The sequence below is a fragment of the Drosophila mojavensis genome, unplaced genomic scaffold (genome assembly GCF_018153725.1).
Source record: "Drosophila mojavensis isolate 15081-1352.22 unplaced genomic scaffold, ASM1815372v1 contig_16, whole genome shotgun sequence".
Taxonomy (NCBI): Eukaryota; Metazoa; Arthropoda; class Insecta; order Diptera; family Drosophilidae; genus Drosophila; species Drosophila mojavensis.
The window spans coordinates 8,448,459-8,475,504 of record NW_025318693.1 but is presented as its reverse complement, the minus strand read 5'-3'; the positions used below and the strand labels follow the sequence as shown (position 1 = coordinate 8,475,504).

The 27,046-nt window shown below is 36.0% G+C and overlaps 4 protein-coding genes, 1 long non-coding RNA gene and 2 other non-coding genes across 8 annotated transcripts; 4 read left to right on the top strand and 3 right to left on the bottom strand.

Annotated features, from left to right (window-relative positions):
- Positions 1-1,541: 1,541 nt before the first annotated feature.
- LOC26528301 lies at positions 1,542-2,650 on the bottom strand. The gene is made up of 4 exons (XM_032731300.2): positions 2,415-2,650; positions 2,234-2,343; positions 2,096-2,177; positions 1,542-2,035 (listed from the first exon to the last, which is right to left on the bottom strand). Exons 1-4 carry the CDS (start codon positions 2,518-2,520, stop codon positions 1,983-1,985), a joined length of 351 nt encoding a protein of 116 aa, XP_032587191.1. The 5' UTR covers positions 2,521-2,650; the 3' UTR covers positions 1,542-1,982.
- A 4-nt stretch (positions 2,651-2,654) lies between these two features.
- On the top strand, positions 2,655-4,189 carry LOC122756837. The gene is made up of 2 exons (XR_006356680.1): positions 2,655-3,484; positions 3,683-4,189. It is a non-coding gene; the product is annotated as an uncharacterized LOC122756837 (long non-coding RNA).
- A 9,436-nt stretch (positions 4,190-13,625) lies between these two features.
- LOC6572988 lies at positions 13,626-14,685 on the bottom strand. Its single transcript, XM_032727945.2, has 6 exons — positions 14,409-14,685; positions 14,220-14,327; positions 14,098-14,157; positions 13,997-14,029; positions 13,818-13,904; positions 13,626-13,758 (listed from the first exon to the last, which is right to left on the bottom strand). The coding sequence occupies exons 1-6, from the start codon at positions 14,646-14,648 to the stop codon at positions 13,738-13,740; spliced, it is 549 nt and encodes a 182-aa protein (XP_032583836.1). The 5' UTR covers positions 14,649-14,685; the 3' UTR covers positions 13,626-13,737.
- Positions 14,686-15,278: 593 nt separating this feature from the next.
- On the bottom strand, positions 15,279-16,367 carry LOC6572989 (ABC transporter G family member 7). Of its 2 annotated transcripts, XM_032730155.2 has the most exons (3): positions 16,182-16,367; positions 15,502-16,116; positions 15,279-15,435 (listed from the first exon to the last, which is right to left on the bottom strand). In XM_032730155.2, exons 1-3 carry the CDS (start codon positions 16,275-16,277, stop codon positions 15,352-15,354), a joined length of 795 nt encoding a protein of 264 aa, XP_032586046.1. In that variant the 5' UTR covers positions 16,278-16,367; the 3' UTR covers positions 15,279-15,351. The 2 variants fall into 2 exon arrangements, with proteins under 2 accessions (XP_032586046.1, XP_001999091.2); XM_001999055.4 differs by having other exon boundaries at positions 15,279-16,116.
- A 3,592-nt stretch (positions 16,368-19,959) lies between these two features.
- Trnal-uag lies at positions 19,960-20,039 on the top strand. Its single transcript has one exon. It is a non-coding gene; the product is annotated as a tRNA-Leu (tRNA).
- A 476-nt stretch (positions 20,040-20,515) lies between these two features.
- Trnal-uag lies at positions 20,516-20,595 on the top strand. The gene has a single exon. It is a non-coding gene; the product is annotated as a tRNA-Leu (tRNA).
- A 2,109-nt stretch (positions 20,596-22,704) lies between these two features.
- Positions 22,705-26,017, top strand: LOC6572986 (serine protease 7). Its single transcript, XM_001999052.4, has 3 exons — positions 22,705-22,861; positions 23,964-24,627; positions 25,267-26,017. The coding sequence occupies exons 1-3, from the start codon at positions 22,804-22,806 to the stop codon at positions 25,859-25,861; spliced, it is 1,317 nt and encodes a 438-aa protein (XP_001999088.2). The 5' UTR covers positions 22,705-22,803; the 3' UTR covers positions 25,862-26,017.
- Positions 26,018-27,046: the final 1,029 nt, after the last annotated feature.

The window sequence follows — 27,046 nt, the reverse complement described above, 5'->3', positions numbered from 1 at the left end:
TTCGCATAAATTGAAACGCTACGTTGCATGCGCTGCATGTCTGCTCAAGAGGCCAAGCGACTATGAGAGGGCTGCACGGGGGCATGGCGGGGGCATGGCGGGGGCCTGGCTGTGGTGCCGCCAACCGGGCTCCTTTAGCCAAAAGTGCGTTGCCAACGCCTCATAATTCTTCCAAATGCATATGTGTGGGGTTTCTGCTGCCCCGCTCGCCGCATGGGGGCGCACTGTAAGCTGAAAGCCTTTGACGGCAAACGTTGTTGTTGCTGTTGCTGTTGCAGTTGCAGTCGCAGCTCGTTAAATCGTGCAGCGTTGCCCCCACAGTCCATACAGACAATTCGCATCTCTGCGCCGTTCTTGCTAATTACACACACACGCGTACATTCATTCGTTTATACGTGCACTTTACGCAATAAGTCACAATATCAAAAAATAGATAATATATATATACTACTGTACAACTAACTTAAATATATAACAATATTTTGCTATACTTAACCAATACTGTATTATACCTTTTTATTTTTGTAAAAAATATAAATATAAATAAATTTTGCAAAAAATGTGAGAAAAAATAAAAATGTAAAAATTCGATGTCAATTCCAAATTCCAATTGCAAATATGTATTTCCAGCTTTTACGCGTTCCAATTGGAGCCCCTCTTATTGGATTCCAATGCTAGTTCTTTGTACGCATGAGCCTAGATCAAGTACTTATATACGGACATGTGTGCATGTGTGTCTCTTGCTGTGTGTATGTATCTGCACCTGCCCTAAGTGCACGTATGTAACATATATTGTATATATTTTACAATATGTGTTATAAGTTATGTCGTTTGTGGCTCATCTTTATTTTTATTCATTTTTACCTTGACGACATTTGTCATCAAGTGAAGTGCACTTGAAATGCATTCTGCAGCAGTTGTCAGCCTAAAGTTGTTGATAATTTGCAGAAAGACACGACAAAGGAAGTGAGTACATTGAAAATATCAGATATATGTATATCTTTTTGGCTTTGAAGAACGCTTGAATCATATTGTCCATCTGTACAAAATAGAGAATGTGGCTGAGTAGATCGTAGACAAGCTGCATAAATGGTGTATAGAATAGGTATATGTATAGCTCAATTGGATTAAAGTATGCTCGTTGGGCCGAATAGTATATATCAGATTGAAGAGCTTCAATTGATGTCATATCATTAGGTAAGACAAGCCCATCAACTGCGCCTCACGAATGCCGACGACAACTGCATTATATAATTTGTGAAACATGTCAATACAGATTAAGGTCACACGTATCACCGCATCCAATCCAAATCTGACAATGAGAGATTATAGGAACTGGCCCAGTCGGCTTCAGTTGGCCATCAAATTCGAGTCTGGGCTCAGTCGTCGACGCCCACATTTCATGAATATCGACCGTTAGAGCTAAGCAGTTTACCAGTTGTTTCGTTTTATTTTATTTCTTATACAAATATGACCTACTAAAATCCCCTTGTCCTAGTAATATCTATACTGTTCACACTAAAGCCCAAAAACATTTAGTATTGAACTCACATACAACGTTTTATTTAATTTCAATACTTTCCTAACTTTTTAGAAATAGTGCCCAGCCGATAGCAAAGAAAAACGCCTTAATGGAGAAACCAATTCTTATGCCGAGGATCGAGCAAAATAGAAGAGTCACTCAAGCGTTTACAGCAGCTTGAAGGCCAACGCCTTGTGTTTGCAATCGAGTTTTAGTTCACAGCTGCAGATCGAATTTTATAGTCGATCCATAAATTGATTATGCTGCAACTATTTATAAGCTGTGAGCTGCCGGCAAGAGATTTCTATTTTTGTTGTTGTTGGTATTCAATGCGGTCCAGGCCCCCAGGATAAATACAATAGCTGAATTCCGTTATCATTGTGCAATTTACTTTACAATTTCCCTTTTCGTCAGAACATGGACAGTTGATTACAGAAATTTTTCATTTGTTTTTTTTTCATCACATTTCTTTATAGTACCGACAAGCACATATAGTAAAAATAATGTGTATGACTAAAAAGAAATAGCAATTTAATATTCCAATTCATACAATTAAAATCTTACGAAACTTACCAAGTGGATAAATGAAATAGCAGATAACGACCGGGAGACCCCAGCTTAACACTAGTCCCAATAAAAATAGCCATTTAATATCCTTTAAAGTGAATATAAATATCGCTTGCTTATTATATTATATGACTGAGTACATACCTTGAAGATTGCGACCAACATTAATATACCACCTACTACGGAGAGGACACTAAATGCTGCGATGGCTATAAAATAACCAGAGCCCATAAACCATAAACCAAGAGAAGTTTCTGTTTATAAAAATTATATTATTAGAACAAAAAAAAAAAAAAACAAACAAAAAAATTGTCAATTAACATACGATATTGATGAAGGTAAAAGATCAGATTCAGAAGTCCATGGCCTAGCGACCAACCCGCCAAAAATAAGGCTTTACAACGAAGTGTACACGATCCATCATTACACATTATATAATTTTGTTGTAAATTTAACTGCTGAGAATTTTGTATTTTTTTTACGTTGGCTAAATATACTACGATGCTCGAATGTTGAATAGTAAATAAGACGAAAGCAAACTACAATATGTATGAAGTTTCTTGTGACCAAATCAAGGCATACTGGGACTTGTAATAAGTAAAACTGCTTTAGACTACTTGATTAGGAGGGAGTTAGATAGTGGGAGAGACTGACGGAGAGAGCGAGAGAGAGATCGACAGAATGACGGAGATAGAGAAAGAAAGATAGAAAGAGAGTGAATGAGGAGAGTAGGGAGTATTGGCTATTAGTTGGAGGTAGATTGGTTTAGTGCATACAGTCCAAGGTCAGCCCAAGTGCAACATCGAGTGTGGCAGGTCTCACGGCGCAGACGGAATGTTTCTTGTTTTTATAATTTTATATCCGGGCGAATCTGTCGACACCAAGCAACACCCAGCAACAACAACAACAACAGTCAAATCCATGGCCACATTCAAGTTGCAACTTCGTGCTCGACGTGTAAATATTGTTTCAGGCTTTGCCTGAGTTGCAGCCAGGCAACTGCGGGCCGGAGAGCGCAAAATGTTGCCACAGAAAACGAAAACGTTGTTGAGGCGCATTTAGCGCTAACAATGTTTGTTCTGGCTAGCAGCATCTCAGCAGAACAACTTCAGAAACACCAAGCACACTACATAGCGACCGGGTATAAGCGACTCCGCAATGCTCTCCTGAACTTCAAGCATTCAACTTAGGTAGGTTGATTGCTAATTGCAAAGAAAAATATAGTTTTTATGTGACTGAAAATGCTGTCTTTCGATATAGTTGTCAAACTCAATTAGATAATAATTATGGATTCTGTGTGATTTTTAGACTACAAATTGATTCAAATTTTTCAATGATTTTGCTTCGGTAAAAAGTCGATTCTTAAGAGGCCTATGGACATTACTATTTTAATCAGTGAGCGATAACTCTAACAGCTTTCAGTTAATGCAACAATATAGTATTTAGCTGTCATATATACCCATCACTGTCGTTTGCCGAACAGGGTATAGCAGCAGCTCCAGCCAGCTCTTTTATTGTTTACTTTTGTACGCCGCTTTCAAGTTGATCCCGCGACTGGCTAAACGGCTGTCCCCCTACCATTCTTCTTTTTAGTTTCAAGGCTTTGCCAAGCAACCAGCACCAGCACCAACGACCCCGGGGCACCACCACCCCTCGCCCACCAGTCGGCATGCCAAGTGCACATTTCAATGTCATTGAGGATCGCAAAACAGTTTTTTCTCTTCTCTCGTGCAGCGATTGATGTGGGCTCCAAGTGTTGAATGCCTCATGGCATATAATGTGTTAATTGTGGCGGCCGAGACAGATGTTTCCGACTAAACAGCTAACTGGCCATTTGCCGGGAATTACAAAAAAAAAATATAGATTCTGCTTATTAAATGTGATAATCATAAATCATCTTTATGGCAATTGAAAAGCGCGTGAAATGCGCCGCCTGTGCGAATTGTGCTGCTGTTGCTGCTGATTCTTCTTCTGCTTCTCTTATTTGCTTCTTTTTTTAATGTAATAATTCTAAAACTAATTTCCGTAACTTCAAAAGGGTTGCCTGGCCAGCCTTTACACCCCTTTTGGGTCTAAGCAAATTAGTTCACTTTTGTTATACGATTTTTTCTTTTTTATTTATTTATGTTTTTGTATTTTTTTTGTTTTGTTATTTTTTTTTTTTTCTATTTTTCGTGGCATTTTTAAATTGAATTTTAATTTTGTGCTGAGCAGCGCGCAGCTAATTTAAATTGAGACACATGCAGGCGCCAATAATTAAAAGCGCCCCCTTAGCTATCGTCCTTTACCCTTTGTCAGTGTTTTTCATCTTCTTCTTCGTATTTGGCTTTCGACTGCAACTGTTGGCAACCGCTTCGCTTCGCGCCCTTTTGAGCCGCGTGATGCAGTACATTTTCCACATGAAATAACCACAAAAAGTCAAGTTTTCTTTTCGATTTTCATTTTTTTGCCGTACGTTTTTGGACTTCAGTTTTTTTGTTGTATTGAAAATGGGTTAAATTTAATTGCTTTTGTCATTTTGATTTGCATTTTTGTGCTTTTGTTAGCAATTTGTCCCGCGATTGGGGCACAAAATGTTCCCCAGGGTATCGTACATCATGCCGCCTGTTCATACTGTTTGTATACATTTTTTTTAAAGGTATATACATACCCTATATTATGGCGAGCTATGGGTATTATGAATAAACATTTAGACTTGGATACTTTACAATATCGATGCATGACAGATCGGTTAACTACGAAGAAAATGTATCGAAATTTTCCAATAAGATATTATATGCATTTTCGATAAAAATCGATTATTACGAATTAACAGCATTGGATTTTTATAATAAGTGGAGCTCAAAGGTTAAAATAATTATTATTATGTTAATACTATATTTTTATCCAACATATGTTTATATGTTTATTTAGTTAATAAAGAGTAACAGATATTTTTCTTAAAATAAATCGATAAATATTTTTAGGGAAGTAAATTTGGCGGACAAAGCTGTATTTCAGTGGTTTAAAATACTCGTTTATTTATATTTGCAAGTAAATGTTGATGTAGAAAAGCAGTAGTATCTTCAAGCTGTGTATACCACACCAAGTACCTTGTATTTTTATTTTCTTATTTATTTTTTCTTTTCATATACAAAAAGTAATTTATCAAAATAAAAAGCTGTACATATTTTGGGTATTTTTTCCAGTTGCCCTCTCCTTTTGTCGCTTAATTAGAAAGTCAGCCAAAAAAAAAAAAAAAAAAAAGAAAAGAGTTGAACTGTCGCAAAGGGTTAAAAGGTCGATGCTGTCAGCATGGTATGATCATAATTTTGGATTTATATTAATATACGTGATTTATGGCAAAGCTGAAATTATGATACCTTTAAAGTCAAGTCGCAATTAGCATAAGGAATATGCCCTTATGAGATACTGGCGGCTGCCTAAACAAATAATTCTTTTCATTCGGCCAAAAATGAATTTTGTTTATTTGCTTAAAATTACGCCACTAAATATGTGTTTTCTCTATGTGGCCATGGTGCGTGTGTGTGTTTTTTTCTTTTTTGTTTCTTTAATGATTCTGTAATTTATAGCGCTTGCCAAATGAACCACAACTGCTGGCAGTAGAAACAACATGACAAGAAATTGGAAATTGGACGCCAAACTTCTACAACGGCAACCCCATTGCCCTGGCATCTTGTTGAAAGAAACAAGTATGACAGGCTGCGACTGACTGGGTAATACTCGTTCATTTTTAAATCGAGCTGCATGATCAAATTCGATGCGTTTGTATTTACAACAACTCAGTGAACAAAACTTTTGTAATTCATCCGAAAATCTCTGTGATCATCTATCTATGGACGATATTCAGCCTATTGATTTATCACTAAATAATGGTATAAAATGTTAACTCGAATTGTAGAGATGACTACCAGATATTCACTTTATATATTTTACGTTAAAGTCTCATGCAGACAGCTATTGCACAAAGCCAATATACTCTATACACTCCAAGGGCGAGCATAATAAAACACATGTTATGTTTGCTTAGGGCAAAACAGCCCAAATATCACATAATATTTTTGAGGGTGTCAGAGGTTTTTTGTTTTTCGTCTTGAATTCCTATTTGATAAGCACAAGTACGTCTTTCATAAAAGCAATTGGAATTTCGATATATCACAACAAAGAATCTGAATTTATCTGAGATATACATACCATACACTAATTTATTATTGAGTTTTAATTTGTGCAGCAATTCAAAATAAAATTGTTTGCCTAAGTGAAACAATCCAGAACATATCTTTCAAAACTATATATGTTAAAATATTATCAATATTCATTTAACATAGGCTATGACTGATGTAATAATTGTCCTTATTCTTGCATTATTCTTATTGTTATCGATACACATACTGATTTATAAAATATCTAGGCAAAAGAGTTGCCTGAATTATCTGTATTATTGTTGCTCTTTAGATTTTTATAGAATCGTTATATAAGTGCTTCACTTTATTCTAGAGTTTCTATATAAATGGAATATTATCTGTCTGTCTGTTCTGAGGGACATGAAGAATTTAGAATGCTACGATAGACTTTAGCTATTTCCGTGCTTCGACGGACGGCCGTTCAGCATTGATGAATTGACTGCCTTGACTGGATCTTAACTCATATCTGTGTCTGTCTATCTGAGACCCTGCCACAACGAGCGTGCCGACTATTTTTAAAGACTCCAAAGTAGCTGCTGCTGATGCTGCTGGCCAGAGTCCAGTGCTGACGAGAGAAACGTGATCTCTGAACGATTGTGTGCGCACGATTTGCGATTAATCAAGCGATCCTTGCTGGGAAATCAGTTTTTAATCTGCGTGTTTTGGGCTTACTCTGCCGTAAACCCGTCCCCGCCAACGCAGCCCGCCCACTCCTGCCGACAACAAAGAGAGAGAGAGAGAGAGAGAGAGAGAAGGAGAGTGGGAGAGGGCTCGGTGTAAATAATTAAATGGCTATTGTGCAAAGAGTGCAACAAGTATCTAGCAGATACATGCGAATCGAAAGCTAAAAACATATGGTTGGCACAACAAACCTCCTGCCTTACTTTAATTTCAGCTCCTTGTGGCTGACACACATAGATGTGTGTGTGTGCATGCATGCATGAGTCTACCTACTGACACCGACACCGATATCGACTCCAACACCGACAACGGGCATCGACTGGGCACTGGGCTACTATGACGCGCTGCAGCAGCAACATATACAGATGCAGATACAATTGTATCTGAACGTCTGAATGTTTGCAATTCTGGTGCAGAGCGCCCTTTTATGGTCGCTCTGCCGGGGACGGTTGCTGTTTGCGTTTGCGCAGCAGCGTGCGATCGTTGTGCAATCAGTGGAGCATTAAGTGCCGACGATGAACCGGGCCTGGGCCCTGGACTGTGTCTGCGTCTGGGTCTGGGACTGGTGCAGGGAACAAGCCCATCCATGTTCACGTACATAAGTTGTTCCATTTTAATGCTGCGGCACGTAACGACGGGACGCTGTATATAGCTTATATATACACTCTATATATGTGTTGTATGTATATGGGCATGCTTATACACACACACACACAGTTGCATGTGGAATCTGCAACTTGGCGCTGCTCGGGGCACTAAATAAAAGCGAAACTTGTTTGCGATTTTGCGTCTCGTTTTGTATTTACTTGTTGTTGGGGCCTTGAATGGGATCCTGTATGTCAAACTTGAACTTATATGTGTGTGTGTGTGTTGATGTGTGTGTATGCGCGGTATTTCTGCATTTCATGCTTCAAATTATCAACATTTGCAGTGGAAAGAGTGGAATACAAAAATAATGCCTGCGCCACGCCAGTTGAGATACTTAAGTATCTGCGGTTGGCTCTGCCTCTCAGTCAGTATGCATGTGCGTGTGTGTGAGTGTGTCTGTGATGATATCATTGGCATTGCCTTATATAGCATGTACGGGCTGACTGCTCAGCTAGTCAGTCAGCCAGTCCGCCAGTCAGACAATTAGACAGACACAGTCTGTGTTTTTGTTGCTATCACATTTACTCTTTCATTCTATATTCATACATATAAACGTATATATTTTGCGGGTGTGTGTGTTTTTTTTTTAATAAATTTCATTGTAGCCACATTATCTCTTTATCAGTTGAGACAGCAAGACCTTCATAGGGGTCTATACTTATAAAATGCGTCTGCTACTTGCCCCCATTTCCCATGATCAAGTCGCGCATTGATTTGCTCCATTTAGCTGGGCAGCTACTTTGCCACATGTTGCATGTAATTGCACTTTTGAACTTGAAATGTGTTCGGTAACTCGTTTTTCGGCAACACCAAATCAAAACAGTTGCAACACATTGTCATGTGCAAACAGGTTGCAGCCACATTAGGGTATCTGTTGGTGTCCATGTGCCTGTGCCTGTGCCTGTGCCTGTGCATAACATTTGCACACACTTCACTGTGTATTTTGTTTTTTCCCTTTTTGGGCATTAATTTGTATGACAACGACAATTTGACAGGCAAAAAAAAGATGAAAGAAAAAAAAAAACAGAATTATAATTATCGAAAGTCTTGCTTATGACAAGGAACATTAGTGGCATGTGCTGCATTCGTGTCGAAAAATAATAAAAATAAAAATAAAAATAGAATAAATATATATCACAAAATAAATATACAAAGGGTATGAGTTCCAAATCAATTTCAGCTTCATTTAATTTATCGTTGATTCAAATGGAATAATCTTACTGTTATTTTAACGTTTCATCAAGTTAACCTAGCTTTTGCTTTATGGCAGACTTCAAGAATTTCAAGAAAATATTCTCTTTATAAAATAATACTTAAAAACAATTAACACCCAAAAATATGCATACAAAATGAGTTAGTTCTTTAATTAGCTTAAGACTAGTTAGGTATTCCAACTGACGTGCATTTTCATCAACTAGAAAAACAATTAACTCAAAATGAGTTGCCTAAAGTTGTTCACTTCCAATACGGAAAAAAAACCAAAACAAAAAATTAAATAAATAAAAAAATTAATGAATAAAAAAAAAATTGCGGGTTATTCTTCATTGTATTTAGATAAGAGTGCGTACTTCTAAATACCAAAATATAACTGGCTGACATATCGATATTTAATTTGGAAAGCTCTTTAATCATATAGTTATTATAGCTCAGTTATTCTTGAGTCTTATGTGCATATGTATGTATGTGTGTTTATATATATTTTGATGTACAATTTAAATGGATTTTATTTTCATTTATTCTATGTCATGCTCTATCATCATTAAAATGTCCAAATCGCTTCCTTTGTGCTCACATTTTTTTTTTCGGCAACAATTTGCTTATCTTGATTTTACATCAACAGCAAACAGCTATACCAGCAACAACAACAACAATAACAACAAGTTTGGTATGAAAATCACTTGAGCGTATTTCCTTTGGACCCTGCCCACTGTTCGGCTGTTTAATGTTTTCTGTGTGGCTTTCCAGTTGTTTCTTTACCCCTACCAACAACATTTTCACACTCACTTCATTTAATTTAATTTGTGAATATTTTTCGGCTAACAAAAAAAAAAAACAATGGAAGAAAATTGACGTGGACTTTTGTATACCCTATTTGGTATATAGTTTTTGACTATAAGAATTTATTTTACATACATAATAAAAATATAAAATCATAAGAGTTTATTCGCCATAGCTCATAGTTCCCAATTTCTAGTTCCAAGTTCTCAGTTTCTAGTTCCTGGTACCTAGATATTAGTTCCAAGTTTCTAGTTCTTAGTTCCTAGCTTTTATTTGTTAGTTCATAGTTCAATTTCTAGTTCCTATTTCCTAGATTCCAGTTCCTAATTCCTAACTTCCAGTTTCTAGCTTCTAGCAGTTCCTTGTTTCTAGCTCCTTGTTTATATGCTCTTTTAAGTCTTCTGCTATACTTGACACAATTTCTGACCAAATTATAATACACATCGGTAAGTGTATCTAAAGAGAAAAACTCCGAAGAAAGACTGATATGCGCCTAATGATGGCAACCTCCCCCCTTTGACACCTATTGTTGCGCTCGGCTCCCTGCTCCTTGTTGTGTCTGAGTGTGTGCCCAGGCATTAATTAATTTTAATGAAGCTGTTGTTGTTGTTGTGCGTGTTAAGTGCCGCTTCACACACACCAAGTTTTTATTGCAGGCCCACTTTGAACTGACAGTTGACAGCTGAAATTTTGTGACAAATAATGCAGCAGTTGCTAGACGATTCGCGTCCCGATTTGAAGTTCAGGTGTTTGTTCCAAGAAGTTGGCCTCTCTCGATAAGATAAGACAACCTTTGGCTACGGCCCGAAGGGACCGGAGACGGGATGGCAGTGGCAGTGGCTTGCAACGTAATCAATAAGAGAAACCAGTTTTTCGTTCAACATGCGGACAGTTTGTATGTATTTTATGTATTCGCACTGCTAAAAATTTCAATATAGGGATTTTTTTTCTTGCAGCCCGCTTTTATTTATTTTTATTTTTGTACTTCGTACATAAAGCAAGTGGTTTGGCAACCCTTTGTGGCACACAAACACACTCGCAATTGTCCCTCAAACACACTTATATATAATAAGTATATACATATATATTTAATGCATGCAACTTTTGGCTGCACTGCGACCGTGGTGCATGCCATCATTAGGGTGTCTCAATATAAATAAAACATATAATTCACTGCAAAAAAGTCTAACCAAATAACATCATTTTAATTTTAAATATTTTTCTAATACATTTTTTTTTTTATTGGTAATTTTAATTTTGTATTCCTCAACGGATTAAAACAAACTTATTTATTATTATTATCATCTATTTGGAACTAGAGTAATTTTTGTGCAAGTTTCGAATCTGAAAGAATTTACTTGAATTACATACATACCAATTTTGATTTAAAATTTTATATATATAAATTATATATCCTATAAATGCTATAAATATTTTAGAAATTATATCATATAGCTCGCGTTAAAATTAAGCTTAAGAAAAATTATTGATAGGGGGAAAAAAAATCAAGCCCACAAATTTAAAAAATTATGCAAAAATTATTATATTATAATCAGAATCAAATCAAAAACATTTATTTACTGCTCATTTTATTTAAATACATGTAATGAATATTTTTAGTATTTATTTCACAGAGTCACCCTACTAAGAGTTGAATTCTAATTTTAGATCAGCACTAATACAGCTGCACATAGCTGATGTATATATTGTTTAATAATATATGTATATATTTATATGCGTGTCTATAACACACACTTATATATGTATAACTTCAATGTTTATGCAATTCTGGACGATCTCACTTTGGCTCCAGTTTTTCGCATTTATTTTGGAGTTACTTCTGCTGCTTTGTTCATTGTTATTGTTTATTCCGCTTTGACTGCATTCTATAGTAAGTTCTGTTTTTTCTTTTCTTTTTACTGTCTACTGTCCGAGTGTCTGCTGCTCCTTAGACCTTGACCACTAACATAGAAACGTTCGCGAACCGGTTCCCAGCACCTTTTGCCACTGCTTTATATCCGATTGTGAGCTGAATGGAGTATATTGGTTTTGTGAAATGTTCATCTATATTAGGTATTGAAGTCCTTAATATAATTTTAGAATATTATAAAGTCCATAAATAATATAATATATCTTGTGTATCTACTGTTCAAAATTTTCCTAATATTCATAATGTAGATCTTAAAAAATCCATTAATTTCTTATAAATTTTAAACAAAATTTTTAGATTATAAAGTCTATTAGTCGGAAGCTCTACATTGAGAAAAACCCCAAATGACAAGTGCATTTTTTATAAATTCATCGAAAATAATAAAATTCTGCCTTAAAGGGGGAAGTAGAATGTGAGTTATTTCCCTCTATTTGTAGCCAATTTATTCAAATTTTCTCAGATGAATTACTATGGACATACCCAAACAGTCTCTACCCTAGTCCTCGAATACATTTTACTTCTTAGCACTGATGGGGTATTAGGCAATCAGTTCGACCCTACAATGCAATGCGTGTTCTCGTGAATAGTTGACCGATTCAATCAGTAAAATGTACTTAATTTGATCATTTAATAGCACCCACAAAACGGGTTTATGGAATTTAGAGCTGAAATTGCAATAAATGTGCCTTCAACACGATGTGACAATTATTTATTTATTTTATTTTTTTCAAGATTTAATAAATAATAAATAAATAGTTGGTCGCACGCATTGTGTGTGTTATAGAGTCGTGCCTAGTAACAGCTATGGCTTCTGCATTTTAATTGATATCAAATTATATATATTTTTTTTAAATAGTTCATAAATATGCGACGCTGACTTGTGTGGGCGTGCATACAAAAGGGTTTTTTGTATATTTTCTTTTTCTCTACGTCTTTGAGCTGCCAAAATTAATTAACAAAATGCTTGTAAAAATTGTTCATAATTACAGCTTTATGACGGCGTGCACGACTTTTTGGGGAACATCGTGCGTATATGTTGTTCGGCTGGACGTAAATATCCAATTTTCCTGTTGCCAAAACAAACGAAGTTTGCCGCTCAATAAACTGACTTAATAACACCTACAACAACAACAAAAACAGCAACAGCAGCCGACAAAAGGCAGTCACACAAACAGACACACACAGTTATGCATAAAAGTATGTTTATGCATATGCCATCATGCAACGTTTAAATAACATACGAGTTGTGTTCCCCCTGGCGCTGTCTTCCGTTGGTCTATATAACGACTCACCCTTTTAGATGACCCAATTTCCGCAGCACGAGCATCTGCGACTGTGGCTAAGCCCTATAAACGGCGCTGTAGAAAAATAAAAAAATTAATAAAATTATTTAAGGCATACAAAGAAGATCAAGCAAACGAATATATCGCTACTCTGGCAGTGAATATATCTGATTTTATACTCATCTTTTGATAGCTTAAGCAATATACATAAATTTTAAATGCATGACCATGCGCGGTGAAGTGATACAATTTCAGATTTACAGATATTTAGAAATAGATGTAGACTTTTTTATATTTTATTTGGATAATTATATTTTTTCTACTATAATATAATGTATAAAGTATATAAAATATATGCAATATTTATACTCGTTCATGAAATTAAAATTGTCTCCCTTGGTATAAGTCATTACATATTGAAGAGAGTGCCCTGAGATTTGGAATATTGTAGTTGTCTGTCTTGTTGTCTAGATGTTATTCGATTCTATCATCGGGTACCAACAGTATTAATTTATTGTCTGTTCCACCTTTCCAACTGGTAAACCTATATGCTCTATGGCTTAGTCAATGGGCATTACATCAGAGGCAACTCGGGATGGTCGAGGCAGTTATGGCGTTGGTGATTTTCAGGTAATTTGATCTTCTAGTGCTGCTTTTCTTTCTGCATCACCCATATCAGACTGAAGAGAAAATAGATGATTTTGTAGGAAAGGCATCTGGAAATCGACTATATCAAATTGGCTCCACCTACATACAGTTCTTAGATTCCGAAAGCTCGAGCGCAACATGATTATTTTTATCCAGATTGCTTGTAAAGTTCAAAAAGTTCAGGACACGCTTTATTAAAACTACAAATTGATTGATTATGAATATGCAAGTATAAAGATTGAAAATATAAATGCTTTCTACTTGATATGGGTCAATCTATAGATGGGTAAGGGAGTTCTGTAATAGTTCAAAGTAATTAGCCGAAGTTCAAAATGAAGTAATAATGTGGAACTCACAGAAAGATCGCCCAGAGCAGCATTCAGTTGCTTCACATAGGGTGCAGCAGCATGAGCAGCAGATGCGATGGCCTGAGCGCTCAGACCCTATAAATAAGTAAATTAATAATAAAATAAATCGAAAATGGAATAACAAATTGGAATTGTTTATTAATTTTGGGAACACGATAAGTACTTACGCCAACTTCTCCAATTATCGAAGCACCAGAGGACTGTATTGAAGAGAAAAAAAAAACAAATTTATTTTAAGATCTCAAGTTGAGCTCATGTTTATGCTTACTGAAACGCTGCTAGACTTGGGCATGGCCTGAATCTGTACACTGAGGCTGGTAATCGTACTCTGCATATTGAGCATATATATATTATAGTTTCAAGTAAAATTGTGAGCTCTGTTCAACTTACAGCCAAATGACCAAGTGCATTGCCCATGTCACCCATAAGATTACCAAGAAGATTTTTTGGTTCCGTTTGAACATAATCACGCTTAGCTCGCAAATTGGTCAGGGCATTCTAGAGATGGAAATTTGAAGAGATCATATATCTAGGATCGAATTTCAAGACTCTCGGCCAGTTTATAATGCTCATACTTACAGCTAGATCATCCAATCCATTAGCCATATCATTGAGCATGTTTTGTATCGCTGTCTCAACATGTTCCACTTCAGACTGAGCAGCATCGGATACCTTATTCTCCAGTTGATGGACTACTTTCTCGCCAGCTACAGCCACCTTCGAAATATCGCCCATTAGATCACCAAAGGTAATGGTGCCAGCATCGACTTGTTGTGCCACCACAAAGATGGCCAAGAGGGCAACAATTTTGACTTGCATATTGCTTGTTCGGTTTTAACTTGTTAACTGTTTTGATTGTAGGGACGAGCAGCATGATTTATATAGGCATCTTATCTATGTAAGTCAGCTGAGTCGCAGTAAAATGTAATTTTAAGTCGCCCTTCTTAAGCTCAAGTAGCTAATAATTCATATACGAAACTGGCGGCGCGCACTGATTGATGTTTTAACTTCTTATCGCGTTGCGGTGAATGTTAAGTTAAAGGCTTTTCTTAATATAAACTATTTTTATGGAAGAAATAGTCAGGTTGTGTAACTTAAAATAGATCTATGTGGGTTGTTTGAATTGTGGGTCTATTGCTTTGTAGAGCTATAAGCCAGCTAAACGATCATAAGGTATTATACTACTTTATTTACTGTGTTAGATACACAATTTGTAAGATATTCAGCTCTGTATATAGCGAAGCTCTTCATATCTGAAATAAAAATAATATATAAGAGAATCCATCCCACCTTCCTGGAATAACGCTCAAGGGACCATGAGCGTCGTTATAACCGGATTCAACTGTGCTCTGATTTAATTTGTGAAGTATGAATCCCAATTTGTAGATACGACTTTCTATTCTTGAGACTTTAATCAGGTCAACAAGAGATTAGAAAACATAAAATCGATTTTATATTAGACAGAAATTAAAGCTTTATTTACGATGATATATCGCTGATTACAAACATTTGGGTAGTTCGCTTACAAAAAGTTACCCACATTGTTGGCAACATTGGAAGCTGCATTGGCAATGTTGTGGGCCACATTGGAAGCAGAATTGGCAATGTTATTGGCAATATTGGAAGCCTCCGAATCCACATTGTTGATAACATTGGAAGCGGAGTTGGCAATGTTGTTAGCCACATTGGAAGCAGAGTTAGCAATATTACTGCCAACATTGGAAGCAGAGTTGGCAATATTGCTGGCCACATTAGAGGCATCTGAAGCAACATTGCTACCAACATTGGATGCAGAGTTGGCAATATTGTTGGCCACATTGGAAGCAGAGCTGGCAACATTGCTGGCCACATTGGAAGCATCAGAAGCAACATTGCTGGCCACATTGGAAGCAGAGCTGGCAACATTGCTGTCCACATTGGAAGCAGAGTTTTCATCGGAATTAAAGCTATTGTCGATGTTATGCGCCAGACTGGATGCATCGGATGCCACGCTGTTGCCAAAATTGGATGCAGCCGTGGCAATATTGTGAGCCATATTAGATGCATTCGTTGCAATTATGTGGCCCAAATTGCCAGCGTCTTGGCCCACTTCATTGCCAAAATTCGAGGCCGCTTGGCCAATGGAGTTGCCCAAATTCGAGGCGTCCTGGCCCAGCTGACTGCTGCTGACCGCGTTGCCGAGATTGTTTGCCGCTTGACCCACATTATTGCCGAACTGAGAGGCTGCCTGGCCTATGGCATTGCCTAAAGCTGAGGCTTCCTTCCCAATTGCGTTACCAAAATTTCCCTGAAAACGAAAGCAGTTGAGATTTACATCTTCATCGGTCTGTACCTTTTGCGTTTAGCACATACAAACTCTTGGCCAAGACTGTCAAATATGCTTCTGGCGCTCACATCCTGCAGACCCAACACGGTCATCGACAAGGCAAGAATAACGAAGAATTTCATGGTGAGGCTTTCGGTTCAGATATTTTTCTAGATGTATGGTATACACTATGTTTTTAGTATGCTATACAATAAAAATTGTAATAGCAACTAAAGATTTTTGCATGTTTCAGGCCGTATTTATAGGCGAACGAAAGTCCATAAAGTACGATAAACTTATCGCTAGACTATGTCCACCCTTTTATTATCTATGGAATTTTTGGCGTGTCAATATTTTTAAAGGTGGCCTGGCCTTTATCTAGAGCAAGACGTATTGTCTTCCCATTGAATTAATATGCACATTAGCATATTTTTTTTATTTTACTTTTTTCATAAAAAAAAACACCGACAATTTTTAATTCATAATTTTCTACTTTTTAATTAATAATTGTTAAAATTTGTCACATTATTTGATAAGAAATTTGATTGAAGTGGGTTCAGTGACAGAATATTAATTGCCTTTTAAGAGTTTTGCAAGTTTGTGCGTCATGCTTATCTCAAAATATATTAGTTATAATTGCCTATTTCGGTAATTGGTTTGGAATAAAAAATTTATTAGAAATTCTTAAGCTTTGGAGCTTAAAAATTATTTGATTATGAATTATTGTTAGTTCTATACATTTAGCAAATGACAGGAAAAAGTGAAAAAATAGAAAAGTACTTAGATATATACATAGTATTTTTTTTTTTCATATCGAAATCCCATTGAAAAAAATCAAATTTTTATCAATATTTCCAAATTCCACTTTGCGTACATAAAATCAAATTCGTTGTACGCAAATATTCAAAGATAACTTTTTTGATGCATATCAAATAGTATAATTGAAAAACTTAATTTCACACTTAAGTTTAGTTTACAATAGCGTTTGTGGCTTGTCGATAAACATTCCAATATAAATCAGTTCTTGCACCAGTTGAAAATGGGAAATCAGGGCTAAGTGGTTTTGTAAAAGTCTATATAACTATTCTTGTTCAGAATGATCAGCTGAGTTCATATAGTCATAATAATGTGGCCGTCTGTAAATATAAATATATATAAATATATTCATGGGATCCGTCATGGTTATACGTGATATGTACTTACGTATATTCGGCCGCAAAGTACAAAAACAAAAAAATCAAAATTTACGAGATATTTCTTTAATTGACATAATATATTTTGATAAACATTATTGCAATTATATTTCGTGACTTAAGAAATATAATTCATTTCTATTTAATTTTTTTTGTTGTATATATCTTATTTTCTTTATTTTTTCCAATTACGATTTATGTATATTCAGGATGATCTATTAATGCCTAAGGATCTTCGCCCTTAAGTGGAAAATCCGTATATCGATTTTTTTTAAATCTATGCTGATTTTTGTTTGGCTTCTTTTTTGTGTCTTCTTTTGGATTCTTATAGTTATGAAACGTAAAGTTCAGGTAGTATTGTGGGCTTTGCCTTTTGGATTTCTTATGTACCGATTTGCGACGTCCTGACTTTGCTGGTTTATAATTCAAATTGATAAGAACATTTTCATCTGGTTTGATAGAAAATGATCTCGCCTTTTCGGTTGGTACGATTTTATTATATTCACCCTATTTAAAATCAAACTAAGTCTGATTATTTCTTTAATCTATAAATACGATTGAAAACTTACAGCGCTGTTCAAAAATGATTCCAAGTCGTCGATACTCTGTGGGCGTGCATCTAGGCTTGATATCAGCACCGTTAGAAAAGCAATATATATCAGCTTATGCATTCTGTGTTAACTAAAACAAATCTTTTCACATCAAGTAAGTCATTCTATTTCTTAGTTAGCTTAAAAACTGCGTTAAATTTTAATTTGTGAAATGTATAAGGAACTTAAATATTTCGTTATGAAATTAAGTCGACGTAACTGTAGCTAATTAATTTTTGTTGTTAGCTTTTTTCTTGTTTTGCATTTGGTATACAATTTTTTTTATTTTTTTTTATTTTCTTTTAACTTGCATATGTCAAATTAGCGAGCTGCCTATGGTATTTTATGTTTTCTTGAGAAAGTAAAGAACAGAGAATAATTCTGTCCATTTATCACATTTATATGTTGTAAATAATTCTTTGTTTTGCGCTTAATTTTTGAACCGAATTCGAGCTAAAGTGAAATTGAAGAAAACAAGAGATATAGTATTGAAATCCATTACTAAGAAAAGTTTAGATGCATACTTACAAAGATATTGCCTATAATATTGCTTAAGTATGGGCTCACATTGCTATTTTCTTCCATTTGGTAGGCCATTTCCTCCATATTCTTTTCTAGAGCTCGTATAACGTAAACCTCCACAGTGGGCAGCATTAAATATATTGTGAACACAATTATAGTTGATATGATAGCGAACATTTTGTCAGCTGTCTGATCAGACCCTAAACTGAGCTGTAGACTGCTCCATGCGACATTTTCATTTGCAGCAACAATTGTCACGGTCCATTGGCAACGCTTGCCTCAAACTTCAAACTCAGTTTGAGGCGTAGCAATGTGAATTGGAGTGGGGGCAAAGTCAAGTCGAGCTGGCGTAATCCCTGTGGTGGCTGTGTTATGAACCGTTTAAGACGCATTTATTGTGATTTTTATGCAGCTCGCCATCGTTTTAATAGATTTTTGCATAAAACGCTTCCCAGGGTTACCGTTACTCACTTGCCTAATGTAAACAAGTTATAAAACGGTCGTAAACCCAGAAGACATGGAAGAAAAAAAAAATATAGAAGCAAAATAGTAAACTATATCGTCATAAAAATGCTATAAAATATATAGAAAGGGAAACCTTTTCGTTTTTTGTTTGTTTTTTATTTTACTTGCGAATTTGCGAAATGCACAAATCGTAAAATAACAACAAAACAACGGGGTGTGCGGCTAGAAATTGTCGACCTCAAAGGGCGCAAGATTGCAGGGAAGGTAGCTACACGTTTGTATCTGTATCTCAACATGCCCTGACCACCGTGACCTTATGCCCAGGCTCATTATCGCAAAATCAAAATACGTTTGTCAATGAATTAGAATAGCTTTGATGTGAATCCTGAGTCGTAAAAAGTGTTTTTGGCATTGTTATTGCTCGAGTATATTTTATTTTATAGTTCCTGATTTTAATTCTTACTATCACTTAGTGCAAGACAGCATAAAAAACGTCTGTTGCACTTGAATATTTTCTATTCATTTTGATTTAGCTTACGATTATACTATATAGGTAAAAAATATGTTTGTCTCAGCTTTAATAATGCTTTTTTCTTATTTACAAATATTTCTATATATGTTGTCAAATAAATTATATGCATATATGTATGTGTGTAGAAGTACACCACAAAAATTTTAGTTTCCAAGTTGGATAGTATATATAGTTAAATTATTTAAGGTGTGTTTTTCTTTTTTTTTTTAATTTTTAATTATTATCAATTAATCCTATTTTGCTTTTAATAAATTAATTTTGTTAAATTAGCTTTCAATCAAAATTCGTCTCAAAAATTATTTTTAATTGCACTTAATATCATGTACATATTCATGCTGCCAATCAGTAGCAAGTGCCAGTTTTTACTACTTTTTTGTTTTGTTGTCTACTACCTTTTAAAAATGTACTTCGGCAACACTCGTGAAAACCATCCCCGAAACTATACCAACATTTTAGTAGCAGACGACAGACAACTGAATTGTGGTGCGGATTCAAGTAGCATATTTGACACGAACATGTGTGAGGCAGCGTGGCCGAGCGGTCTAAGGCGCTGGTTTTAGGCACCAGTCCGAAAGGGCGTGGGTTCGAATCCCACCGCTGTCAGATTTTTTTATTTTTATGTTTAGAATATATTCATCACATGTATGCATAGTATATGTATGTAAATTATTTTATTAAAATAATAATAATTAATGTTTTTTAAATAATATGGTGTATATAGTTTATCCATGTCTATAGTATATCCAATCTTTTTGTTTTTTTTTTTATGTAAATCAGAATAGTGTATAAAACGAAATTGAAATAGATTAACGCAAATCAAAGTATGAAATCTATATATCAAGTTTTGTTTTCCTAATGTTAATTAAAATTATTGAAACAAATTACGGTCATAATAGAGGTAAACGAATTGGATAGTTTATAATTAGCTTTATATAGAATATACAGCTCTTGTAAAGTACATATAAATATACATACATACATATGTAGAAAAGGTAATGTGTTTGATTCTAATTAGAACATTTTTATTGCTAAATAGGTTATGTGAAAGTTGTGGGCTTGAAATCACATTGCCGCCATATGGCAGCGTGGCCGAGCGGTCTAAGGCGCTGGTTTTAGGCACCAGTCCGAAAGGGCGTGGGTTCGAATCCCACCGCTGTCAAGCAAAGTCATTTATTTTTATTTTTATTTTTTTCTGGTGGTTGCAAGCTATTTTGCATTAGCACTCGGAATATTTCGCGCTTAATTAAAGCATGTCCACGCCCGTTTTCCGGCACAGACGTTTATCTGGCGTTGACATTTCCCGCGTGCGCTAGTTAACTCCATTTGAACCCTTTCTGCGGTAACACGTTGATCTTGTTAGTAACCCGCAGTGGTCGGTCCAATTTGGGAATAAAATGAAAGGAAAAGCAACAGGAAATTAAAGGGTTTTGTGGTTCCATGTAACTGTCCTCGCCGCGGGGCAAGCAAATGAATCAAATGTTAAGCAACACAATTTATCTAATGTTTTTTTTCTTCAAAGCTTTCTTTCAAAGCTAATTGGAAAGACGAAAGGCGTGGATTTTCTGTGAAACCTATATCTTGCAAATTGAGCTGAAAGTCTTTTTGAAAATTCTTAAGAACTTAAATAGTAGAAAATACAAGGGAATGTTTTATTTACTTATTTATAACAGCTAACTAAATGTAGACTTATATGTATTTTATATAATTTCGAATTTTGTTGTAATTTACCCCCCCCTATATCCACTCCTCACCCACACCTTTGCAAAAGGCGTATTTCAAGTCCTAGACACGTGTGCTTTGGAATGTACATACATTTTCACCATATGATTACGTTCTGAAAGTTTCATTAAGATTGTACGTCTAAAAATTAAATTATTCAACAAATAAATTCTTATAATGTTGCACACACTACAGCGCAGCCCAAACGCAGTCGTTGCTTACTGCGCAGTTAGCAGAGCGCGTTCTAATACGTGCGTGTGTATGTATGTGTGTCGAAAAGAAGTGCAGACTAATTAGAATATCAGATTAGAGGGTTCAGGGTATCTCCTAGTCGAGCAGTCTCGACTAGTCTTCTTACTTGTTTATTAATCAACTTTCAATTATACATACACATCGCTTTGATTATGATAGAAAAATAATATATATTTATATATGAAATTGCATTAAAATGTGACTCATTTAATCATACATGGTTTAATCATAAATAAAAAACTAATCATAATTTAGATTAGAATATAATATAATATATTTGTTTTATAGTATTTAATACATACATATTGTATTAAATTTATATATAATTCATGTATGTAATAAGTGTATAGAATTAGAAATGTGATTTTTCTTTGGTTATTTAAATTTGATGAGCAGCTGAGTCAACAATGAATGAATGGAAATTTTGTTGTGTGACAGGTCAGTCTATCAGATTAAATAAGCATTAGGAACTCGTTACCACAACGAATGGTGTTAGGATAGTTCCATTCGGGATAATAATAACCCATTGGTACATGCATATCAGGAAGATCCCAGTGATGGAATCAAAAATAACTATATATATTTTTAGCTTGTCTTTTGGCTTTAAGAATATTTATAACAAATCGCATTTGGATATAAGCAAACTATCATGATTTCAATCCATTTCTTATGACAAATAGGCAAATTAAGTGGTTATTGAGAAAATTTAATTGCCAGACAGATGAGTAAACGAAACAGAGCAGTTCTTGAATCAATTAGCCGGAATTTTGGCCACAGTCTCAGTCATATTTGTGACGTGGCACACGGATTTCATTGACTTGACATTAGGTTCATTGTACTCGCTGCCAAAACATGAGATTTTTCCCAAGAAGCATAGACGCATTGTTAATGTCATTGAGTATTGACCAGTGACATATATATATATACAAAAAAAAAAAAAAAAAAAAAATAAATAAATAAATAAATAAAAAAAAAAAAAACTAATATTCAATATCTAATATCATACATATATTTATGAACATATATTTTTTGTTCTTGTATATTTTGGTTTGATAATTTATTTATTTAATATATAGGTGTATAGCTAATGCCTTAACCACATGTTAAGCCCCATTTTGAGGCGTTCGCTTTTGACTGCCGATTGAGCTGTGAGCGATGCTCCGCTTGTTTTCAAGTTCTTAACACCGGTTCTCACAAGACTCACGTATGCATTCGTTCTTGCTGTGTTAACTCTCAGCTAATCACGATCACGCAGCTATAAAAGCTCTCAAACAACAGTCAACAGCTCACAGTTTCATTTCAAACGTCTAGTCGGACGGTAAACATATACACATACATATATTCCACGTTTAAATGTTTATAATTTCATAAAGCATCCGTTATTAATTTATTAATAATGAAATTGTTTGTTTTGTTGTTGTGCATTTTATCTGCGGATTACACAAGAGCGCGTTGTAAGTGACAAATGGAAACCCACAAATTCTCCGGGTTTTCATTAACACACACCTAATACTAAGAATGTGCTTTGTGTACCCAAAAAAAAAAAAAAAAAAAAAAAAAAAAAACAAGAATCTTATACACAAGCTTTGGGGAAAAGTGCATAATGAAATACTAGTTATAGCCGGTTTTTAACCAGTCGCTAAAGACTGTTAAACGCCAGCGCGTGCCAAGTTCAATGCAACCTTAAAACAACAATTTTTGTACTGAAATTTACGTGATGAAACGTTTCGTTTTGATGTAAATATAACTTATATCAACTGTTTACCATAAAAAATAAAATAAAATAAAGACAATGCTATAAATGAGTGAGAAACGCTCAATTATTTCGGTGTATCTAGGTTATATTCCGGTTCGATTCAATCTTGTTCAGTCAGCAATTGTTGAGCTTTCAGCTCAATTTTCATAAACAAAAGACTATTTATATGTAAATTCATGTTTTGTTTAAGCTTTAGTAAATATACTATGAGAATGGTCAACACATATTTTGGGAATGAATATTTTTTTATATTTTATGATATTTGATTTTGTGAAATTTGAAATAATTATTTATTATTGAGTTTTAAATATATTTATACTTAATATATATTGTTATATATATCTTAATGAAGCTTAAAATGTTTACTGATTTTTTAAAAGAAAAAAAAAAAGTGTGAAATTAATTTTATTATGAGCATAAAAAAAAATTATTTTAGTTAGAATTGCTTTTCAAAACCTATACATAATTTCTCAAATTATGTTTGGCATAAGAATATATAACATGTATATATAATATAAACCTAATATGCAATGTTTTATATCTGAGTTTAAAGTCTAACAACTTTAATTTCAATGAAAAACATAAATCTCCTTCGATTTGGGCTACCTCGACTTCTTCAGTTAACTTTCCATTGATTCGGAAATTTAAATAACATAAACATCAATGACTAGGGTATTTTAGGCGAGTAGGGGAACCACAGGAATGTCGCTGTCAATTCTCATGCTTAGGCCGTGTTCTTCCCCACATAAACCAGATCTCTGATTGTCTCGCTCTCTCTCTCTCTCCTTACCGCTTTGCAGACGCGCGTTGCATCAATCCCAACCAACGTGCCGGCCTTTGTGTGCAGATAAATGAGTGCCAGACTCTGTATTCGGTGCTGCAGCAGTCGAGTCTGTCGACCACGGAGAAGCAATTCATCAGAGAGTCAAGCTGTGGAATGGGCCAAGATAATCGTCCATTTATCTGCTGCACTCGAGATACTGGCTACACGCGCAGTTACCGTGTGACGCCCAACTTTGCCGACTATCCGGACTTTAGTGATCTCAGCGAGGGCTATGATTTCGGTTGGAATCGTGCTACCAATACCCCTGCGCCAACCACACTGCTCTTTCCCAGCGATCGACGACCCTGGAGCTTTGGCGAGGAGCAAAGCGCCGACAGCAGTCTGTCGCAGAGTCCGGGCCGTCAGGGTCAGGGCCAGGGTCGACGGCAGCCACAGCAGGTGGATGGCTCGGCTCTGTTGCCACAGCCGCCCGCCTGCGGTGGTGTCACCATTGACAACAAGATCTATGGCGGCGAGGATGCCGATCTCAACGAATTCCCCTGGATGGTCCTGCTCGAGTACAGACGCCTTGCCGGCAACGGACTCTCGACAAGCTGTGCGGGCACCTTGATCAATCAGCGCTATGTGCTAACCGCTGCCCACTGTCTAGTCGGACGGATCGTGCGAGAAATTGGACCACTGTAAGTAGAATTTAGAATTTACTTACGAACAGGTTTCATAATTTCATTCAACTTTCCGTTAGCCGTGACGAAAATTCGTACTGCTTAATCATACGTAAAAAAATTTTACGCATTGCTGTGAATCGAACTGCGATTTCCAAGCAGCTAATTAGCCGCTATGGGGGACTCCAGCTAAACGCTTGTATATCTTTTTTTCTGGGTGTGTGACGCTCTGATTGTTATTGTCTAAATGTTTAAGAATATTAATTAAGTTAGCCAAACCAGATTCAAAGCGTTTAGCGACTTCTGCTGCGGCCGCTGCTGCCTTATTAACGTGATTCATTTAAGTCTTGCTTGGGGCTGGGTTAGGTTCGGTGTTTTTTTTCGCTGGGGAAGGGGAAAAGGGTGGAGGTTGGGTTGGGAGGGGGTGCAGGTGTCATGGAACGGCGGTTCAAAGTGGATAACAATTCGTTGCGCTCTTAATTTACTCGACCGCCTGCTTTTGCTTTTGTTTTCGCTTTGCATTGGGTGTTTGGCTGACCCGTTCGCACTTTTTAAATTCAATTAGCAATATATCTGATTTCCTGCTAAACAAGCGCGCCCCATGCTTTAACTTCAGTTTAAAAATTTGATTTTATTACTTAATTTGTTATATTTTAGTGCCTCGGCGCGTCTGGGCGAGCACGATACACGCTCCGCAGTGGATTGTCCGAGAGGCGGCGGCGCCTGTGCGCCGGCTGCCCAGCGCTTGGGCATTGAGGAGGTGATCGTCCATGAGCTGTACAAGGAGCGGACGCCGAATCAGCTGCACGACATTGGACTGGTGCGGCTGGACAGAAATGTGCAGTACTCGAGTAGCATACAGCCAGCCTGCCTGCCCTCGGTGGTGGCGCCGGAAACGAAGCGGGCGGGACAACAGTATACGGTCGTTGGCTACGGCCGGACCCTGCAAACAGCACGTAGTCCCATCAAGCAGAAGCTAACCGTTAACTTCGTGGAGCCGGCGCAGTGTAAGCGTAAATTTTCGGAGCGTAAGATCAGCATCATGCCCACACAGATGTGCGCGGGCGGGAAATATGCGCAGGATAGCTGCGATGGAGACTCCGGCGGACCGCTATTGCGGTTCCGTGATAATGCCTGGGTGCTGGAGGGCATTGTCTCGTTTGGCTACAAGTGCGGCTTGAAGGACTGGCCGGGCGTCTATACCAGCGTCGCGGCCTATGACGTCTGGATAAAGCAGAATGTGAGAGCCTAACGAGAGCCGCGCTCGCCCTAAAACTAAAGCTCGAATTGTGATCTTGCCAACATACTCGTTTATACATACAATCATATCAATAACATATTTAATATTAGTCGTAAGTGTTTTAGCCAAAATAAAAGAATCTAGCTTAGAGACTATGCGCAAAGTGAATGAACTGGCTTTTGAAAAACCTTTGGATTTTCCAGCACGTCCGTCGATACAATCGCCTGCCATTGACATTGCCACCACACTTTAATTGGCCAGAGCATATAAATATAAACCGCAACAAAAGCTTCCGGTCACAATTGGCCAAAACAATAACAACAACAGCAGCAGCAGCAACAGCTGTAGAAGCAGAAGCAGTTGAAGCCGTTCCAGCTGTTCTTGGACTTTGACCAAAGCTTTTTGTGGTTATGGCTCGCACTCTTATATTAAATGTGACTTGGATGAATATTGAAAGGGAGATGACATAGATCCATAGATTGCATATGCTTTAAATATAATAAATATGATTATAAATAATTAAATATAATAAATGAATATGAATATGTTATAAATCAGTATTGAAAAATTCTATTTTTATTTGCTTTGGTCTTTCAGACTTGGTAATTTTCCTCTCTTAAGGCAATTTCAAAATATCTTTTCTATTTCTCATTTCTGACAGTGGCAAAGCAATGCTACAGCCTGTGGTCATGTTTCTTAACTCCTTTTGCTCTTTTGTATAGATGTATCTAAATTATAATTAATAAATTTGCCTGTAGAACTTTCGTTGATCTATGGAAGTTTATTAACTTATTATTTGAACTTAGCATTATCTTTAGCTATAAAGATTTTGTTTTTCAAAATGATTTGATGGTCGTCTGGACCCTCCATTGATGTTTTAATAGTTGTGAAAATATAAAATATATCAGATTGTTCAATTAGTAATATTTTATATGATAAATGTAGATATGTGTTATTCGGAGCATATCAAATTACATACCGATATATATATGCATACCGATTTATAGATTTATAGAGCAAAACTTTTGTTTTATAAACATCATCTGTATATGAAATATGTACCATCACTAGTACCCTAATGAACCTGATGTCGAAACTCAATTTAAAACTAGCTATCATATTTATATGATTATTTATGAAATTTATGAGACAAATAAACTTTTAATGTATATAAACAAAACATGAAACATAAATTAG

Coding starts and splice junctions, on each gene's coding strand:
- LOC6572986 (XM_001999052.4), top strand. CDS start 22,804: ATGAAATTGTTTGTTTTGTTGTTGTGCATTTTATCTGCGGATTACACA. Junction 22,862..23,963: donor GGATTACACAAGAGCGCGTT/GTAAGTGACAAA, acceptor ACCGCTTTGCAG/ACGCGCGTTGCATCAATCCC. Junction 24,628..25,266: donor GTGCGAGAAATTGGACCACT/GTAAGTAGAATT, acceptor GTTATATTTTAG/TGCCTCGGCGCGTCTGGGCG.
- LOC26528301 (XM_032731300.2), bottom strand. CDS start 2,520: ATGTGTAATGATGGATCGTGTACACTTCGTTGTAAAGCCTTATTTTTG. Junction 2,344..2,414: donor CTTTTACCTTCATCAATATC/GTATGTTAATTG, acceptor TTTTATAAACAG/AAACTTCTCTTGGTTTATGG. Junction 2,178..2,233: donor TGTTGGTCGCAATCTTCAAG/GTATGTACTCAG, acceptor TTCACTTTAAAG/GATATTAAATGGCTATTTTT.
- LOC6572989 (XM_001999055.4), bottom strand. CDS start 16,277: ATGAAATTCTTCGTTATTCTTGCCTTGTCGATGACCGTGTTGGGTCTG. Junction 16,117..16,181: donor ACAGTCTTGGCCAAGAGTTT/GTATGTGCTAAA, acceptor TTTCGTTTTCAG/GGAAATTTTGGTAACGCAAT.
- LOC6572988 (XM_032727945.2), bottom strand. CDS start 14,648: ATGCAAGTCAAAATTGTTGCCCTCTTGGCCATCTTTGTGGTGGCACAA. Junction 14,158..14,219: donor ATGCACTTGGTCATTTGGCT/GTAAGTTGAACA, acceptor CTCAATATGCAG/AGTACGATTACCAGCCTCAG. Junction 13,759..13,817: donor CTGCTCTGGGCGATCTTTCT/GTGAGTTCCACA, acceptor GAACTATTACAG/AACTCCCTTACCCATCTATA.